Raw genomic sequence first — 19,963 nt, forward strand, 5'->3', positions numbered from 1 at the left:
GCTTGTCAGTCAGCAACAAACCGTATTGCTCTCCAAGCCGATTCCCAACTGCAAGAATGATCAATTCAGGTTGTTTCTGTCAATATGCTCCATGCGCAGGGTCTTTGCCGCATCACATTTTGCTTGTGTTTGTGTGTGACCGCCTATGAATGAGTCGAAAGAGACAGGGACTTCTCAGTGGTGCTACAGATGCAAATCTGTGAAACAGCATTTTCCACTCTCCCATTTCACGTTGCTCTCGTGTTAGCTGAAGAGTCACACACGAGCCTGGAAGAAAAGCTCAGAAATGTTTACTTGTGGCACAATACTATGGGCATGTCTCTTCTTTTTAAATTGGATAAATAAATAGTCTCAGAGAAGTGGCTGTGATTTTCATAAAAAAACAACCCTCAAATCAAATGCTATTTTAATACTTGAAACTTCTACTACTAAACTAGCCACTACTCTAAAAGTTTAAAATTATATCGATTTTATCTTTTACTATATGTTCCACAAGCATTTTCAAGAGAACAGTAGGATTTCGTGCATTTTCATGAAAAGGGTCTCCAACTGGTTATGTGTGGAGCCACGGACGGACACAGTTTGGGAAGATTTTCTACATGGAACCCCAATCTGTGGAGATTTGTATTTTCACACATGATTCTGTACAGAATTCATATTGCAAGTGATATAGGGATATAGTCCATAGGGATATAGCCATAGAATCTGCTCTGTGACTGTGCCAACTTACTGTGAATGACAATGAACCTGAGGTGAGCCTCTTGGAAAGAACCCTGGGGCTCCACTGGACTCCACTTTGGGAGCCACTGGGACAGTCCGTTCATCGGAGAAATACACGAGTCTGAATTCTGAGGATTATAATCCCCCAGTTGGCTCGTTAAACGTCTTCCCAGCCTTCCACCTGACCAACACACACACCTACCTCCACCTTCCACGCAGCCTCCCACTACTCTGGAGAAACGCGCAGTACGGTCGGATCGACTCGACCGCGGCTGAAACACCTGGTCGTGCGGACGTTTCAGGTTGCCCGGCTTTGATAGGTCGACCCTCCCGTACTCGCGGCTCCACATCCCACTTCATTGCGTTCGCGCGGTGTCAATCTCGCCGGTAAAACCCTCCCCCGAGATATCAAATAGACCGCGTGGTACCCTGGCTCTCGCACTACTTGCCTAGACGGCATCCGCTCCAGCCAAACCCTGGTGCGTCTCTGCTGCGGTGCGTTGCGCGCAGGCTGGAGAGAGATGACAAGAGCCCCGCGGAACTGGCCAGACAAACATGGATCTTCGTAAAACGCTGATTTCGGTGCTTTGGATATTATTGCTGAACCCGGTGGAGGACTGTCACGCCGAGGAAGGTATGTGAGAGCGCGTTTTTGTTTGTTAAATCCGGCAGAATAGGGATGAAATAGAGACGGTCCGTCCGCGAAGGAGACACTTTAATTTCCACTTGTCCTGTGATTGGAAGGTGCACGCTTTCCAGTAATAAGTGGGAACAAGCGGCGGGTAGTTAAGTTGAAAGTGACTTAAAACTGAACTGTGTTTTTTTTTCTAACAAAGTGTACATTTGTCAGGGAGAATCTGTCCCCACGTTTATAGAGAGACGCGTTTCAAAAAAGCTGTGCTGTGACAGCTTTACGCATTTCTGTTCAGCGAGCTCAGAGCGGCTTTCTCCGGGACAATAACACCAACATACGAACAAATAAGGATCGATGAGTTTATCAGGTTTTTGCACAATCACTTGGCAGTTAAAACAGACGCATCAGTCACTTTGTTAACGCAGCTTATATCAACAATTACATCTCATCCTTGCAAGTCGCAGTATTCGCCACAGCCTTGTAAATAGTAAATCAAATGACGCAATTTAGGCAGAAACTAACGTCCTACTCTGTTCATCAGACGCGGATAAGTTGTTCAAAGATTTTGACTTCAAGACAGAAATTGCATATATGCACCGTTTTTTTGGAGGTAACAATGACTTCACAGTCCAATTTGGTTCTGAAAAAGAAAAAAAAAATGTCAGTTTTGCTCAGTCAACAGTTTGGTCAGGTGGATGGAAACATCTCTGGTCGAAAGGCTGCTGTGTGGTTTGTGCGCTGGGCTTTTGTCGCCGCGTCTCAGTGCAACTGGTCCCTTTGTCCTCTCATACCCTTACAGTCAGTGATGCTGTGGCACGGATGACAGGATGCTCACAGGCTGGTGCCTCACTGCTTATCCTATTGTACGCTGCTCGCCCCCTTTCTCCTCAGTTCTCCTTACTGTCTCTCATCAGTGTTTCTTCCCTCAGCCCCTGTGGCTTTGCTCTGCCACAACAATAGCAGGGCAAGAGATCAGTTTCTCTTTTTGTCTTTGCTTCAACATTAAACTCAGGCTCATGTGGGCACTTTATCAAAACCAGAAAGCAAGCAGATGACTTCACTTTAATGTGAATAATTGGTGTTTTTTTTTTTTTGCTAGAAATTCACAATTGCACAAGTATTTGACTGAGATTGCCTTGATGCAGTAGCTTAGATTCTGTATTTAATGCTCAGGGGGGATTGGGATGTGCACTCTGCATCTGCATCCAAGTGTGTGTATGTGTGTGAGAGACAGAGAGGGAGAGAGCTGGCAAGGTATCGCTGTGGTCCAGCAGTCACTAGCCTGGTCGGATGCCAAGATGATACTCTGTGCAGCCACGAGTTCCCAAAATGTTGGAAAACAGAGATTTTTTTTTTTTTTTTAAACTTGCATAAATTCAGTTTAAAGCTAAATTAAAAATGTATATGGCAAGAATGTCTGACTGGTTGGCTCACGTGAAGCCAGTAAAGTGATCATAATCGGTTCAGATTCTCGTAGGTAGAGAACATAATGGCTTCAGCCCCCAAGGCTCTCTCCATTCGAGAGGGGGGGGGGGGGTGACTTCAGCTGCCAAGGCATAACTGAGCAGACTATGGCTGCACACACACATGCACACACATCCGCACGCACATTAGTGTATGCCAGAAAAGCCCATTTGACACACTAACACACATCATGCATGCTACTGGCACACATGCAACTCATGATCATATGCAGGAACTCACATGACATGTATGGATAAGGGCCTGCATTGCTCTCATGCAAGCTTTACTCACGCTAAGATGCATACACACTAACCCACAAACACACACACACACACACACACACACACACACACACATATGGTGTATACACTGTATAGATGTAGATGCATGGTGTGTCCTGGTCACGCAGTGCGGTTTGCCAGTGCCAAAGGGTGTTTATGCAAATGTAAAAGTGCACCTGAACATGCACGCAACACATTTCTGCGCACTCTTCTCTGTTGAATTGTCTACAAAACACATACTTAACTCTCAAGCATTGGACGCAAGACACACGGACCCAATGCCAGATTGATTGGGTTCCCTGGAATGCCGGATAGCCTGATTTGGATGCTACTTTTTGTTAAATTGATGTTGTGACAGCAATTAATTGCTGTGAAAGCAAAGTGCTCCTGATGGCTGGTGTTGGCAGCGAAGCATCTCGCTGTTCACACGGATTTGGTGCGTACGAAAAACAGTGGAGGTAGTTTTTCCAATGTCACCTCTGCCATTCTTTCACGTTCATATGAAGCAGTTTGATGATCTCATGCCTACCTGTCTGCCTGTGTCTCGTCAGATCTCTGCCTCATTTTTTTTTTTTTTTGTCTAAAGCAAATATCAGTGTTCAACAGAGGATACTGTATGTGCACACAAGTCTCCCCTGTGTCTGGGATTTGAGCATCCTTTTAAGCCTCTTATTACCGTATTTCTTTGATCACCTTGCATGAATATATCTTTCTAGTCTGCTCTCGTGCATTTTAATCCTCTTATTTGTAATTGTATGTGACCCTTTGTGTTCGCCTGTGCTTCTCTAAGTTTTCCTGCCTGTTGTTTCATATCTCCTCATGTGCCAGGAGCATTTTTCTGGGTTGCTTCCATGTGGGGGCACATTTTTCCTCTCCTCCTCTTCTCTCTCTGCTCCATCTCTTCCTCCTCCTTCTCAACTCTTCCTCCTCTTCCTCTCTCTTTTCTTGTCCCCATCCCTCTCTCGTTTCCTTCCCCTCCTATAGTATTACCATGCCTCTCACAGCTTGAGCTGACTTAGCGAACGCAGATACAACCAGGGGCCCCTTAGGTGGAGCGGGGCGTCCCCCCCCCTCTACACACACAGTCAATCTAGCCGCTCCCCTCCCCTTCAGGCCGCTTTCTCATCCCCCATGCCTCAGTGCTAACACACCTTGGCATCTCATTGGGATCTCATTTACTTCTCCTCTCCTCCCTCTTTCCCTCCCTCCTTGCTTGCCTCTGCATCCATTCACTCTGCAGCAAGCCGACAGAAAGAGAGAGCGAGAGAGAGAGAGAGAAAGAGAGAGGGAGAGAGCAAGCCAGGTGGAGAACACAGAGGGAGAGAGAAAGAGAGAGAGAGAGAGAGAGTGAGGGGTAAAAGAGAAGGAGGGAGGAGCTGAGTGATTGAGCGAGCGTGAGTAAAAGTCTCAGAAACTGCAGCGTAGCCCGTGGGCTCATTGTGTTTGCGCGGCCGTAGTGTTAGACGAGCTTTGTTTGCTTGCCTCGTCGTGTCAGCATGTACTGGGTGACTTGACTGCACTATGTGCTTGGCAGGCGTGCAGCCTATTGTTTACCTGCAGCCATATCACACTGGGCGTGCTGTACAAACCTCATACGTCCGGTGTAATTTGGAATTCACAGCTGACATTTTCGCTGTGTGTGGATTTTCCGTGATGCTGGGGTACGACTGCACGATCATGACCGAAGTGATAAATATAGCAATCACATTTATTTATCATGAATATTAGATTTGACTATATGAAGAAAAAAATATGTTCCTGACATTGCAAATTAAATGAAATATTACAGTATTACCAGAATGCCGATATTGTACAGTTACTAACCGTGGGAGCTAAATTCACAATATCTAATTAACGATGATTAATTTTGACCCCAACTCTGAAATGAAGTGACACCATTGATTATGGTAAAATGTCAGAAATAGGCTACATGGTGGTCTGTATGGGAAAATGAACCCTTTTTTTTCCACAGTACCTGAAAAGCCGACAGGTAAAACGCTTGCATAATATTCGCTACATGACTGCTCCTCTGAATCTTTTGTCCACTGTGAAGAGGTTTCTTTGAAAAATCTTTTGTTGTTTCCCTGTGGTTGTTATCTCAATGACTCCTAAAGCTTTCTGGAGGAGCTTTATTTCTTCATTTATTTGCCCAAAGTTCCTGTGTCTCGCTTCTGGATGAATGTTTCCGGGAGGAAAATCAGGTACCCTAAGCTGTTGTGTTTCCACCGCACGTCGTGAACAGAAAACTTAAATAAAGAGAAGGTGTCTAGTCATTCTGTGTACGGCCGACAACAGCCCAAAGGAAGATGTTAAAGCCATTGTTACGTTCATGATTATTTACCGCAGTGCTGCTGTGATGTTATGATTGGTTTTGCAGCAGAGACGTGCACGTCAGAAATTAGAGTTGTGCACACTAGAAGAGCAAGCGCTGAATGGAGGAAACTGCTTTTGCATAGAGTAATGGAGATCAGCTGTGACATGGTGTACAGTTGCAAATGGAGATGTGCGGTATGTTGCCGTTTTTTTTTTTTTTTTTCAGTTACTAGCCAAACAGTTTGTTTATAGAAAGATCCTTTAATAATTTGTGTTAGTGGTCGCTCGCTGCTGTTTTTAAAAATGGCAGCGGTGATGTGTTTTGTGTTGGTTTTGTGATACTTTTAATCAACCAGGGATGTTCAGCCCCCCAGAAACTTCTTTTGAGCGACAAGAGCTCAACCCCTAGGGCCAAAAAGCGCAATTGGTGCCTCCAGTAGAAATAAGGGTACAGGTTTGATGAAAAAATCAGAGTGTGGGTGCACCTGCTGTACCTTGACATGCAGGATTGTTCACATTCTGTGTTACGTCCAGACATCGACTCCAAAAAAACAAATTTCTTATTTGCAGCGATTATTTGCATTTCACCCAGCTCCATATGTCATCTGATTACTAAATATTATAATTAGTACCCAGAAGTGATCTGATTGACTAATAATGGGTTTACTAGCAATTGCCAGGCTGGCAGAGGAATGACACTCCCAACCTCCTTGGCATCAATTGGGACTAATTGTCTGTGATTGATGCAGGGTTTTTTCCGCTCTGCTGCCAGTGTGCTGGGCTCAATGCGTTGGTCCAGCTTTGGCCGACGAGGAAGCCTTGGACCTGTGTGTGTGTGTGTGAGAGAGTGTGTGTGGGTGGGTGTGTTGGATCAGATGACTGTGACCTCTGTGAGTATGAAAGGTCAGAGTGATTTGTGAAGTTGGCAGGCGTAGCATCGCAACATTCTCCCTTCAAGGCCTCAGGGACTCTGTCATTTTCAGGAAGAGAGGCAGAGGCGAGAAGAGAAGCGGGAGGGCGAGGACGGGTGAATAATACCGTATACGAAGAAATGAAAGGAGGAAGGAGACGAAAGAGGAGCACCATCCAAAAAAAAACAAAAAACGATGCATTACAAATAGAGAGGGAGGGGAAAGAGGTGTGTCAGGTCCAGCGGTGAGGAAGGAGGGACAAAGAGTGAGAGCCAAAGTGAGGAAAAGTGGATGGGGGAGTGACTGGAAGAAAATTGGAAGGGAATAAGGGAGAGTGGGAGGGAGAAGGTGATGGGGGAATTCGGCGCTGTCACCACCGCTTTGTTCCTCAGCTCCTGCATGTTACATGTAATCAAACAGAGCCAGGTTGCTATAACAGGTCAATACAGCAGCTCAGCCACATCCTTATTTACTTTATTTACCTCCCACCCCACTGGCACGCATTGACTGAGGCTGATAGACTGATGAATTGTCTATGTAAAGGGGAGTGTGTGTGTCTATTGGATCCCAATAGGGTCACCTGACTTCCTTTGTTCAGCGTAAGGACACTACTACAGCATTTAGGCTTTTCTGCTGCATCTGCAAGAATGAGCTGTAGGAAGGGGTTGTAGTGTGAGTGTGTGTGTGTTTGTGTGTGTGTGTGTGTGTGTGTGTGTGTGTTGGGGGGGTAACAGAGAAAGACAGCGAGTGCGAGAGGGAAAGAGAGGGAGGTGGATGGGGTGGAGGAGTGTAAGAAGGAAAAATGAGGGAAAGAGTGTGTGTGTGTGTGTGTGTGTGTGTGTGTGTGTGTGTGTGTGTGTGTGTGTGTGTGTGTGTGTGTGTGCGCACGCATGTGGGAGGAAAGATGGGTGTAGCAGGTGTTCCAGCCATATTGGACAGTGAGAAAAGGGGCTGCGTGCAGCTGCTTGTGATAGATGAAGGAACTGTGGATGGACTGCGGATTCAGATGCACGTTTTATTGATGAATCCACGGCGAAACATCTCTTTCAGCTGCCGTGTGTGTATGCGTGTGTGTGTGTGAATGTGACAATCTGTGACTGTGTATACGCACGTGCATGTGCGTATACACATGTATGTCACATCTGTGTCTCCATCCCTGCGAGTGTGACAGATCAATTTTGCATTTTTTTTTTTTTTAACTTGCTCTTGCTTTGTTGCAGCCAGTGTACCAATGTCCACTTACAATGTGCAATTCTAGGAGACAGCCAATTGCATGGAGTTAGATTGTATTCTATTAGATCTATAAATAAAATAAAGGGTCATTAAAATGCCATTTAAAGGAACAGTTCACCCACAGTACAAAAAATTATATATTCCCACTCACCTCTAGTGCAGTCAATCCATCCAGATAGTTTTCAGCTAATTTCTGTGTTTTATTTCCTGCTGAATAACACTCACAGTGCATCTGTCCGCCCCCAATGAGTATAAATTAGAGGTGGATAGATATAGTTTGCTGGTGTTTGTTGGCAATAAATAGTTTTCAGTGAAACTCTTTGCCCCAGAGGGCTCTGGATCATGTGAGGTATCATTGTTTTTGAAGAACTGGTGCTGTTGAGCTTTCACTTGCACATTTTTGTTGGTTCGAGCACCACAAAACAACAGTGCCATTGTCTTGGGGGTGAAAGGAAACTATCTCGATGGTTAGATTTCACTGGGGGTAAGTGGAAAAAATGTCTTATTTTGGTATTTTGGGAAAACTGTTTCTTTAAATTGCATTGTGAAGTGAACTACAGTGGGAGCAACTAAAGTTCAGCTGTTAGTTCATTCAGTTGTCATTCAAGGTAGATCCACTACATGTGTCCAGTACATGTAACACGTCTCTCTCAGGCGGCACAGACCAGGCCACTCTCGCCGCTCTTAAAGCTCAGCCGCTGTACCATACATCGAGGAACACAGACACCCAGAGGGAGCTTGTATATGTGTACGTACGTATGTATACATGTATGTATGTATGTAGTTGAAAGTCAGGAGCCTGTTTACTCACACAAGATGGAGTGCGAACCTGAGCATCTCACATTCCATATGCTAAGAGTGGAGGATGGATGGAGGTTTTACAACCTGCAGTGAAGCGTGAACCAGCGGCAAATCCATGTGCGCCTTCATGAAGAAATCTTACGTAAACATGTGATGGAACTGTTCTGTAAAGGTTCTTCAAAGTGCAAAAAGACTCAAGTCTAATAAAAATATATATGTAGGGAAAAAAAAAAAAAAAAACCTCCCACCACCCACAGCACTGGCATCTGGGAGTCGAGACATGTTTCTCGTTTTTTTTAAAACGTTGCCTCAAACAATTTATTTGTCTGTGCTGTTTTTTGTTGGGATGCTAATGGATTAGAGGAGGTTTTGTTGGCAGGATTTTCAGTCCTGAGGTGTCTCAACTTGATAAACGTCACTGGTGTGTATTAGTGCAGAGCTCTTGGCAGAAATCTCTGCTCGGGGTATTTTGAATTGAGTGAACGCTAACTGCATGGATGTGGGTGGGCATGTAGGGAACTGAACTGACAAGTCGGCGTAGCTCAGTCAGTCTCAATCCCTTTTCCTGTTTTCTAATGGGCGGGGGGTCACCTCCCACTCATTTAGGCTTTAATATGGGAAAGTAAACACTCATGGTGCTGGATTAATTGAGGCAAGTGGGACTTACAGCACATAGGCATTGGTTCATACTTTATTGTGGTTAGATGTGTGGGAACTGCAGGTGTGCTGTCCATACCTTGGTGCTATCCGTGCATGCTTCTTGCTTCTTGTACTCCTGCACATTTTTTTTGACTCTGCACATTCCTGAACAACAACAACAACAAAAGCAGCAATAATCAGAAGTCACAGTTTCTCGTTTCCCAGCCAACTCTAGGCACATTGTTTGAGATTTCAGGCGGCAAAGAGCCTCTCATTTTTGCAACACTTGTGCCATTCTGAATGTATCACATCCATCCCTCTGTGAAGTATGGACCAGCTTTAAGGCTTTTGCACCAGAATATATAACCTCTATATGTGTGTGTGTGTGTGTGTGTGTGTGTGTGTGTGTGTGTGTGCGTGCGTGTGTGCGTGCGCTATTCTGCCAGAGGTTAAACGTGTTGCCCTTCCACTCTGCTGTTGGCTTAGAGGCCATCAGACTCAATCTAACCTGGTTTAGGCAGCTGCATCAGACTGCCATAGAGGGGACAAAGGTCCTGTAACTTGCACACACACACATGCACACACAGAGCAATACATGCAGTTACGCATGCCTCTTTGCCCACATCATCTGCTATGCATTTGTCTTGTCGCAAAATTGGTTAGTCCAGAATTTGTTAAATAAATAAAAGTATCTACCATGCATTTTCTGCTCATGCTTTGCCTGAACAACTTTCCTTGCAACTCAAACTAAATTTTTTATACACCCAACTTGAAATGGGTGGGTGGAAGAGAAGGCGGAGGAGGCTGATGCACATATGAAAGAGGAAGAAACTAAGACTTGCACTTTTAATCTTTATGTCATTCGAATACCCCGTAGCAAGTGTCCTCTCCACTAACTGGAGCTGATCTGGTTGAAATGGCTGAAAAAATACTTTGTGGCCACTGAATTTGGTGATTAGCAAGCCATTGGGCAGTGAACAAATAAATTAATTTTCTGCTCTGATAAAGTTTAACACAATTAAAAATAAAGGATAGCAAGCAGGAGTCGACAGTCCGGTGCAATGCTTCACAGTCCAGTCAGGGAGATACCGTGAGCTATATCATCCATCATTCTTTGAGCATTTGATTTGGCTTCATGTGTAGCAATATTGTCTAACCGTCCCGAACTAGTTATGTAACCGTTATGTGAGCCAAACAGACTTGGTTTTCATCTTCTGCCGCTTGGCGAAACACGAGGCCCAATCCTCTTCACGTGTCCAAGTAACACACTGGCAGTGTACTGTCCATGTTTTATAGACGCCACAGACGAGAAGCTGCACCCCGCCCAGCCCCGTCGTGCTCGCAGGCACAGATTTAGGCACATGACTCATAACCGCCTTACTGTGTGTGTCTCTCTCTCTCTCACACGTAGGATACTTACAGACACCACACGCCTCTTGTGCTAAACTCCTGCCCCCGTTTCCCATGAGGCTTCTCTCCTCGTCTTTGCTCCACTGTGCCGGCGCTCGCCTCGTTGGGCCTGGCTGTGGCTGGCTGGCCTGTGAGCTGCCTCCTAATGTGCTTTTCATGTCCGCTGGTCCTCCTCTGCCATGCTCGACCTGATGACACATGTTAGAATTATTATTTCGTGGGTGTGTGACGGGAAAACGGGAGAGGGAGAGAGATGGAGAAAGATGAGACATAGGGCAGCTTACATTAGACAGCGTCAGTATCTGTGTCTGTGCCTCCCTGCTTCTGTCTTTGCACTACATGACTAAATGTTACATGCATCTCCAGTCCAACTGTACAGTCTCGAGCCCTGTCTTATACACTAGAAAAGGGGACTGTTAGTGAAAGTTTAATTCTTTACCATCTATTCTTTAACAGGATGTCCCTGCAGTCCTGTGTGCATAAAGCCTCTGCGGCATTCAGTGCTTCTCTAAGTGTTTTCAATCTGGATAAAAGCACTGCGTTATGTCATATTCATACGATCAAGCTCTTGGAAAAGATAAATTACTGTATAGGCTGTGTGAAGAATGCATGCTACACATTCACATATGCACACACACACAGACACTTGCACGTGCTAGACTATTCAGAGGCATGCATAAATACACTTCAGTGTGTTGTAGACACTCTAATGAAATGCAGAAGTGTTCCTTGCATGGTGATTTTTTTTAACCTCTCAGCACGCCCTAATCACAAACATTTTTCTCTTATTCTATGTAATTATTCTATAAAATGCATTTAGAATGAATCTGTGGCAAGCGCACTGCAGCTTCCTAAAGGCAGCTGTATTCCACTCATACGCCATTTAAATGATATACACACCTGCAATTTCAAAGAAAAAAAAAAGAAAAAAAAAAAACATCACTTACATCAAAGAAGAATCCCCCTCACAAATTGCCTTAAATTTTATTAACAGGGGATTTAAGACCAAATGGTTTTATTTTTGCAGGAAGATTTAAATGAAGCCCAGTGACTGGTTTGCTCCTGATTGTAAATGGGGATTAGAGATGTTGGAGCCGTAGGAGGTCACATGTGACTGATTGGAGGTTTTAGAAAGGTGGGCTTAATCGCTGCAGGCAAACTGGCGAGCAGGGCCACCGCCACACACTCACACACACACCATTTGTATAGATGAAAATCTGGTTGACTGACTTTTATTTTTTAAGGATTTGTTTGCATTAAATTAGCAATTTATCAAAAATACAGAATCCAGAATACGATTATATTTTCACATTTACCCATAGTGCAGTCTATCCATCCAAATAGCTTTATGTGTGATGTGGCAAAGTCCTTCCTGTCTATTGTCACCTCAGTTCAATGGAGCTGGATCGATATTGTCTTGTGGAGCTCAAACCGCCAAAAATGTACATATGCAAAACTCATCAGAGACAGCAAAAAAAAAAAAAAAAAAACATTGACACAAATACCTGGCATACAGCCATAGGAGGCAAAGAGTTTCTTTGGGAGCTGTTTTCTGAATCTGTCTGCCCTCAGGGAGGATAGATGATGTCTGCTGAGTTCTTTGACTAGTTTGGAGTAGTTTTCTGTTTTGGGTGCATTGTTCCTTTAAGAAAGACATTTTTGTGTTTTTTTTTCTCTCCCTGAAAATAAATACCCCCTCCCTCCCAACACAAACACACACACAAACAGACAAAAGTACATACCCTAACACAGAATGCCAAAACTCAATAGGTATATAGCGATGACAAATATGCTGTTAGATCGAGTGTGAGCCGTGCAGCCTCCTGCAGCTCTGATGAGGAATATAATATCCAGTGGGATTTGTTATCTGAACCACAGACTAGAGGCCTGCACTCCCAAGGCGCAGTGGGGGACGAATTTTCATTGTGGAAGTGTGCAGGACACGTATAAGGCGTAGGCAGGTGCGGGGGAACAGGACAGCTTGCAGATGTCCCACAGAAAAATACTTCCAGCAAAACTTCAATTAGCGGGGCGCCCTGGTGGCTCACAGGGTAAGAGTGCGTACCACCTGTTAAGGCTGAGTCCTAATTGCAGCGTCCTGGGTTTGAATCCGAACTCAGGTCATTTTCTGCATGTCATCTCCTCTCTCTCTCCCCCTGCCTTCCCTGTCTCTCTCTCTGCTGTGGCTGTCAAATAAAGCAGAAATGCCAAAAGAAAAAAAAAAAAAATCTTCACAATAAAATAGAAATTCAATTAGTAGCCCAGACTTCATGTTGCTGTAGTCATCAAAAGCAACCGACCTGTGTTTGGGACCTGCTCAGCAAAAACTGGGAAAAATAATCAAAAGATACCGGGAAATTAAGGATATAGGAAAAAAAAAAAAAATCTCCCAGGGCCTCAGGAGTCAAACGTTTTCTTGTTCTCCTCTGTATCTATACACTCTGGAAGTGCGTCACCTCACCCATGATGTCTGTTAGAATAATTACATCATCTGAGCTCAGCAGGGTTTGGTTTGAGAATTACAAACTCTAAAACATACCGGTGCCTTAGCTGATGTGTCGATTCTGTCCCAGGACAGTGAGCAGGAGATGTGACGGGAAAACCCACAGCTGCTGTCCAGAGAAAGGAGCTTTTCCCCGGCAGGAGAAGGTGGCCCCTGTTCCGTAGTTTGTCAACAAGTGGTGATTAAACAGCTTGACGCACCACAACACTGCAATTTGATGCGAGTATCTGATGTAACAAGGCTTCTAATAGGGACTGACATTTATTTGTTTAAAGTGTAGCCATACCCGGCCAATGAAAGGCACTCGGTGTTTAATTGGGAGTCGGCTTTTCATTGAAAAAAAAAATCCAAAAAAATCCCGAATAATGTCTTACAACACATTTAAACATACATGATTTTTAAGATCATGAATAATTAATGTATCTTAGATCAAGACTCTCTTTTATTCATGACACCACATACCGATGTCAGGCCAAGGCAACTTAATCTAATAAGTCAATGACATTGATCCAAGTAATCTATGTTGCACAGTTAACCTGGCAAAGTGAATTGAATTGTCACTTGATTCATATGTCTGGTTTCCTTGGCCCATAACTACAGAGAAATTAAAATTATGTTTCAGTGAGTCATTGGACTATGTTTATTTTATGTCATTTGTTTGTTTATTTTTTTTCCATACCACACTGTGTCACATGGCAACAATCTCTTTCAGCACTGGACTGCATTTGCAGGAGGGTTGCGTGACTGTGACCATAAATAAATAAATAAATAATTAAAATAAAATGATAATAATGCGGGCAGAAATGGGACAAAATTTGACATTTTTGTGGGACTGGGCAGGTGAAAGTTACGATCTTGCAGGAGAGGGCGGTAGTGGGATTCAAAAAGGTGTCTTGTGCAGAGGTGTACCGCAGACTATTGAATGAGGCTCGCACAAAAACAATCCATAGACGCACCTCTGAATGCACTGACACACACTCATCCGTACCCGGCGCCCCTCCCTGGCAGTTTTGTGTTGTCCTTGTCTTTGTGTGTGATCCCTCCCTCCGTCTCGGCTGTGCGGTGGTAATGACCGTCTTGTTGGAAATGTGTCCGGCTGGGCCTCGTAAACCATTACCCCCGTGCCTAGGAAACCCCATTAATCTTTCTGAGAGGCGTTTGACCTTTCAAACTCATTAACCACAGCCAGGGTGTGCACGGTACACACAAACGGAGATGTGTTCACACACACACACACACGCAAACATTAGACGTGCACATGTTAGTGTGTAGACAAAGTCACTCATGCACAGGTGAGCTGTGAGCGCACCAGTGTGTGTCTGACTGCCAATATCCGTTTTTACCAACTTGCCATATCAGCCACCACGGTCATACACTCGCTCTCTCTCCCCTCATGTCCTCTCCATCCCCTCCTCACCGAGCCTCCTCACCGTGTGGGTTTGGCCAGTGACCTGGAAAATTGCCCGACCTTTTAATACGCAGCTTCCTTGGCGATGAATAAATACATAAATCGTGCAGCTCCGGCTCAGTCACTTTTATAACCCCTCCTCCAACCCCGTCGCACCCCTCCATCTGCACCCTCTCCACACACACGCACACACACTCGCACCAAAGAAGAAAGCAGGGTGTCTTTGAAGTGATAGCCCCCCGCTGAGAAGACTATCCATAATGAAAGGGTGTTAGTGACTGGGCCGAGGGCGGGAGAGAGTGTGAGCGCGGCGTCGATGGCAAAGGATGTAATGGGGTGAGTGGGAGAGGCAGGTTAACATGCCAGCATGGGACCTGCTCTGCTCAGTTTATCAGTAGGCAAGGGAGGGAGGAAAGGAGGGAGGGAGGGAAGGAAGAAGGGGGAGAGGGAGCTTTGTAGGTGGCACAGGATGTAATGGGGTGAGTGGTGAGGGAGGTTAACATAGCAGCATGGGACCTGCTCTGCTCAGTTTATCCAAAGAGGGAGGGAGAGCCAAGCGTGTAGGTGGCTGACGGTGTAATGGGCTAAGTAGCGGGGCGGGTTTGCATGCATCTTGTTCTGTTCAGTTTGCCAGAGGCCTGTAGCGAAGGAGGGACCAAGAAGACGCCGGAGAAGGAGGAGGGGGGGGGAATACGGGGATGTTGGGTTTAGGAAATGAGATGTGGAGGAGAGAGCGGGGAGGACACGGTCAGGGTAATGGAAGAAAGAGCGAGAGGAGGCGGTGAGGAGAGGTGGAGAGGAGTGGAAGGCGACCGAGGAATAAAAGAGAAAGGTCACACTTCATTTCGATGGTCAAGCTACAAGCTAGAGTCCAGATACTTGCTTTTTTTCACCATGATGGATAAAATAACCTCTTTTTGCGAGATAATCGCAGACGTACAAAATCTGCTTTTTGGTCACCGTGTTATCAGGCGTGGCGATTAATTGAGTTTTAATTTTTTACCTTTTTGGCTTCTGACGATTATGAAAACGATAGTCGAGATAAAGCGATTCTTGTGCTGCATTGTGTTTTGCAATGATGCTCTCGATTCCACTTGTGCTGTAAATTCAACGCCCCCATTTCCTTTACATATCAGTATAGTCAAATATTCATCAAATGGAAGTGATCAAGCAATAAAGGAACAAAAAACACTGAAAAGTATTGCCTCCTTGACTTCCACCGCAAAGTTATATTCGGTTATATTTAAAGTTCAAGGAAATCCACTGTTAAAAAGTCATGTTTTTTCAGTATAGATGCATGATGTCTCCAAAGGCAGTGAGTAATTATGTTTAATAATCACAATCTCAATATTGACCAAGATAATTGTGATTGTGGTTTTTGCCATAATTTAGCATCCCTACTATTTTATTTGTCATATAATCCCGTTTTTATGTAGGCTTGTGAACATGTAATATGTGTAAACTGTTCAAATGCTGTATCAGTTTGTGTTTAATTTTCTGCCTTTATCTGTACTTTATTGGCCCTGCCTGTTTAACCTATTTGTGTTTATGCTCCTGCCCACTTGATTGCTCTTGTTGGGAATGCATCTTTGTGGATTTTGTGTTTCTGTGTGTGTGTGTGTGTGTTTTGTGTTTGTTCTTGGTCGTGATTGCAATCAGAGCATCATCAGTGTGGGATGGGTGGGTGGAGGCTCCTCCTGTTGTTTCTCAGCTGCCTCTCAGCTATAAATGTTGTCTTCCTGTTTTCTGTTTCTGCTCAGCCAGCCAGTCAGTCAGCCTCTTAATTAGCCAGCCAATCAGTTTGTTAACCAGGTGGCCAGCCAGCCAGTCATTTAGTCCGGAACTCCAACCAACCAGCCAGCAAAACAAACTAGTAGGCAGCCAGCCAGCCAGTCAGCCAGCAGTCAATCAACTAAATATTCATTTGGTAATCTCGTCAGCCAGCTGCCCACCACCACGGTCGGCCACCCAGTTAACCAAACAGAATACCATCCAGTTAATCAGCATTGTCAGGGTCCAGCCTGTAATTTCCCATTAAAGGAAAGAATATCAAATACTTAAATGCATTCCCTCCATCGCATACTGTGTCTGCTATGGGTTAATGCAGTGTCATCTCCTTGGATTGCCGTTCTGTCAGTCTAAACTGACATGGTGCATAAAAGTGCCAGAAGCATCAATCACGCTCACTGGCTTACCAAAAGAAAGAAAGAAAAAAAAATATCATTGTCTCAGACTCCACATTCAGCAAAAATGCGTTGCAAGGGCAGTGTGTAGTTTCTGCTCCTCAGTTGTTTAAGTTAAGAGAGCAGAGGTTTCATATTACTCACGTAGAGAGATATGCAAATTAAGCTGTGATGCCAACAAGCCCTTGCTACGCAAGCAAACAGCCCCCTTCATCACTGACTGCAAGTGCAAATTACGTGCTTCAGCTGTAAAACTAATCCACCAAGACGGGCACCCTTGCACCCTAAAGCACCCTTTATAATTGGAGCATTTTCTGATCGGACTTGAGATTCTAGGATGGGGAACCCTTTATGTTGTTTGCCTCCTTTAGTGGCCACGATATCGCCAACTTGCCACCAAAACGGGAGCCATTCTGAATAACCAAGCTGCACAAGTTCTTCACGTCACATTTCAAAGGATCTTGAAGGAGCCATTTTTATTTGCTTGACATAATAATCATGAGATGAGTTTTGCTATTAATTTGCATGAGCCTAACCAAGACAGGCATAAAGAGGATTTAATTTTCGACCAGAACTAGATCCACTTTTCCCCCCGTTCCTTCTTGTTAGTGAAAAGCATTCTGGCTTGATCATTTTGGTGCACAAACCTTGAGTGAATAATGGCCCATCTCTCTTGTTCTTGACCACCAACCAGTTTTAGACTGACAGGACAGACTGATGTCGTCGTCTTAAAATCCATGCAGCTGACTTTGAACCCTACAACATAATTCATAGAGAGTAAGTTATACCTATCACTTTTGCGAGCTAAGTCTTGATTTGTGAAAAAACAGTTCTCCCCTAAACCTATAAACAACAGAGACAAAGCTCTTGACAATGCCATGAGGAGAAATCATGGAGCTGCTCCACTGGCAATAAGAGATGGAGGACTTGGAGGTAGTTTGCAGAAACTGGCAGTATCCGAGATATTTTTTTTGGAAATGCACGCATTTTCTGGTTCAGAACATTTCTAACCTTTATTTACCAAGGGAATGTTGAGCAGGAAAGGTCGTTTTCAGCAACAGTCTACTTCACACTAACACAGCTCTGCTGGATGAGTGCTGCCCAGGGCCACAATCTTCTACAAATGGCCACTGAAGTGCCTCACTCATAGGCACATCAACTGCAGTTGTTTAGGTAGAGAAGAGAGCATTTCTTTTCAAGTTCACTCACTTTTTCAGAGTTGATCTTGGATCTAAATGTTTTGATTATTTATTTTAGTATTATAACAAAATGCAGCACATCATCTACTGCACTCTGTCTCTAAGACATTGTCTGTGTTCAGAAAAGTGAATTCAAATCAGTTTTTTGGTTTTTGAGCAAATTAGATTTTCTCCAGTCTGATTTTTTTGGGAATCAGTGTGATCAGTTTTGATTAGGTTGTGAGGGCCACATGTCCCTCACCAGTCCCCACCAGCAATGAGAGCAGCGACGAACACAGCATATGCTACCTTATCTGTCATTGATGTTGATGTCTGTGGTGAATGCTTGAGCATGATGACTAGACGTCACATACACTGGCATGGCAGTGCAAGCTAAAACCTTATTCATGTTCCCAAGTTTCAACTTAACTGCTGAGGATCACAGGAGTGTCCCATTAGATCTTTGTGCATGTGAGTTTTTGCTTTTAAATCAAACCTGGCAACCCACCGCTACCATTTCACCAAATCACTGTCCTTGAACATCTCAGTTTGACAGCAAGTAGGTCTCATCCATGTCCCCGACTTACCTGTACTTAATGCACATAAGCCTGTGGTAATGTAAGTTTATGCACGTGTACACACCTGCAGACACATTTGTTGACACACACTTTGCATGAATCCCTATGCGGTGTTGTGCTGTACTTGAAAAAAATATCCCGAGGCTCAGAAACATGCAAGTACACACACTTAGTACACGCATTGTGGCCCGCATAAACTTCCATAAACTTGCACTCCATTTTCAGACTTGTAGTGTAAATGTGATGCGCAATAATAGCAAACAGTGAATGTTTAATATCAAATATTGAAATGCTTTTCTTTCCTCTGCGGCTTTAGCTCTGAAATTATTACATGGTTATTCACTGTCTCTCCTCAGTCCAGCCTGTAGCTAAACTCCTCTCTAGTCATGGTCATTATAGCGCAGCAGAGCAGAGGGACTGAATATGTGGCAGCATGTGTGTTTGTATGTGTGTGTTTAGCAAAAGTTGGTTTATGTGCAATAATTGGTTTGCCCTCACATTTAATACATTTGCTCTGTGTGGTATGTGTATTCTAGCGGTGTTTATTCTATGTGTGTGTGTTTTGGATACACCCTACATGGATAAATTGATTTTTAATGGGGTGAGCAAGGGTTATTGCCAGGGTGATGATGATGTTTGCTGTTTCTCCCGATTCCTGCACTGTGCTTGCATGGCGCTCTGTGGTGCGCATGCTGTGTAGCTTTAAACACCTAGGACTTCTATTAGAATTTGCATTTGAACGAATGAGAACAAAGCTTTTTTTTTTTTTTGTGCTGTTTTTGTGCTGAAATGAAAATGAAATTGTTTGCTGGGAAATGACTCTTGCATTTTGGTCGGCTGTGTCTTTATCAGAGCTGACCTGGGTGACTATTTGTGTATGAGTGTGTGCATACGCTTTCTGTGTTCGTATATATGTGTGTGTGTGTGTGATGTAACATCGGTGTGGTCAGATGGTCAGCTGGTGTGGAGCTGAGGCGACTGGGATACTCTCTCCAGGGCAGATGGGAAGGGATGCTTTCACGCAGGAAGTGCCAGAGGAAAGTGCCTGATTTTCTCTGTCTGTCTGTCTCTCTCTCTTTGTCTCTTCCATTTTCTCACTCTTCTCCCACTCTCTTTCAATCACTCTTTCCATCTGTCTCTCTCTCTCTCTCCCATTCTCTTTCGCATTCTCTTACTCAATCTAACTCGCTCGCACAATTGAACCTGGCAGTGTTTCAGGGATTGAGTGGCTTGAGTTAATGGTGAATTACCTGCCTCTCTGAAGTCTTGTGTGTGTGTGTGTGTGTGTGTGTGTGTGTGTGTGTGTGTGTGTGTGTGTGTATGGTAATGCAATTGGCTTTGCTTGAAGGTCATTTGAAGGAGCCTGCCACTAAATGCCACTAAAGCGCTCAATAGAAAACCTATTCAATGGCCAGCATTGTGCAGATTTACATTTGAATGTAAATCAGTATCAATTTGAGGAACTGAATTGTTTGTAGTACTCGGGAACTTGTCTTCAACACTCAATCTATACTCCTTTCACTCTGCTTTTTAATGCCAAAGCCAAGAGTGGCATTGGACCCAGCCTCCTGCCATTCTACATTTTGTTCCACATGTGTTTTCCCCCTTAATTATGTGTGTGCAATGTATTTGCCTTGTGGGTGTGTTTTTTCTGTGTTCTGCATACTGCACCTGATGTTTGTGTGCATCCTGTAGGGACTCTGGGGG

General features: G+C 44.3%; 1 protein-coding gene across 1 annotated transcript in view; it reads left to right on the plus strand.

The window, feature by feature from the left end:
* The first annotated feature begins 1,253 nt into the window (after positions 1–1,253).
* The window catches only part of epha10 (EPH receptor A10), a 188,851-nt gene continuing 170,141 nt past the window's right edge, over positions 1,254–19,963 (plus strand). The window contains exon 1 of the mRNA XM_030063450.1: positions 1,254–1,354. Coding sequence (XP_029919310.1) covers positions 1,276–1,354 — 79 coding nt within the window. The 5' untranslated portion in view covers positions 1,254–1,275. The remainder of the gene's footprint in view (positions 1,355–19,963) is intronic.

Source organism: Myripristis murdjan, chromosome 11, assembly GCF_902150065.1.
Source record: "Myripristis murdjan chromosome 11, fMyrMur1.1, whole genome shotgun sequence".
Taxonomy (NCBI): Eukaryota; Metazoa; Chordata; class Actinopteri; order Holocentriformes; family Holocentridae; genus Myripristis; species Myripristis murdjan.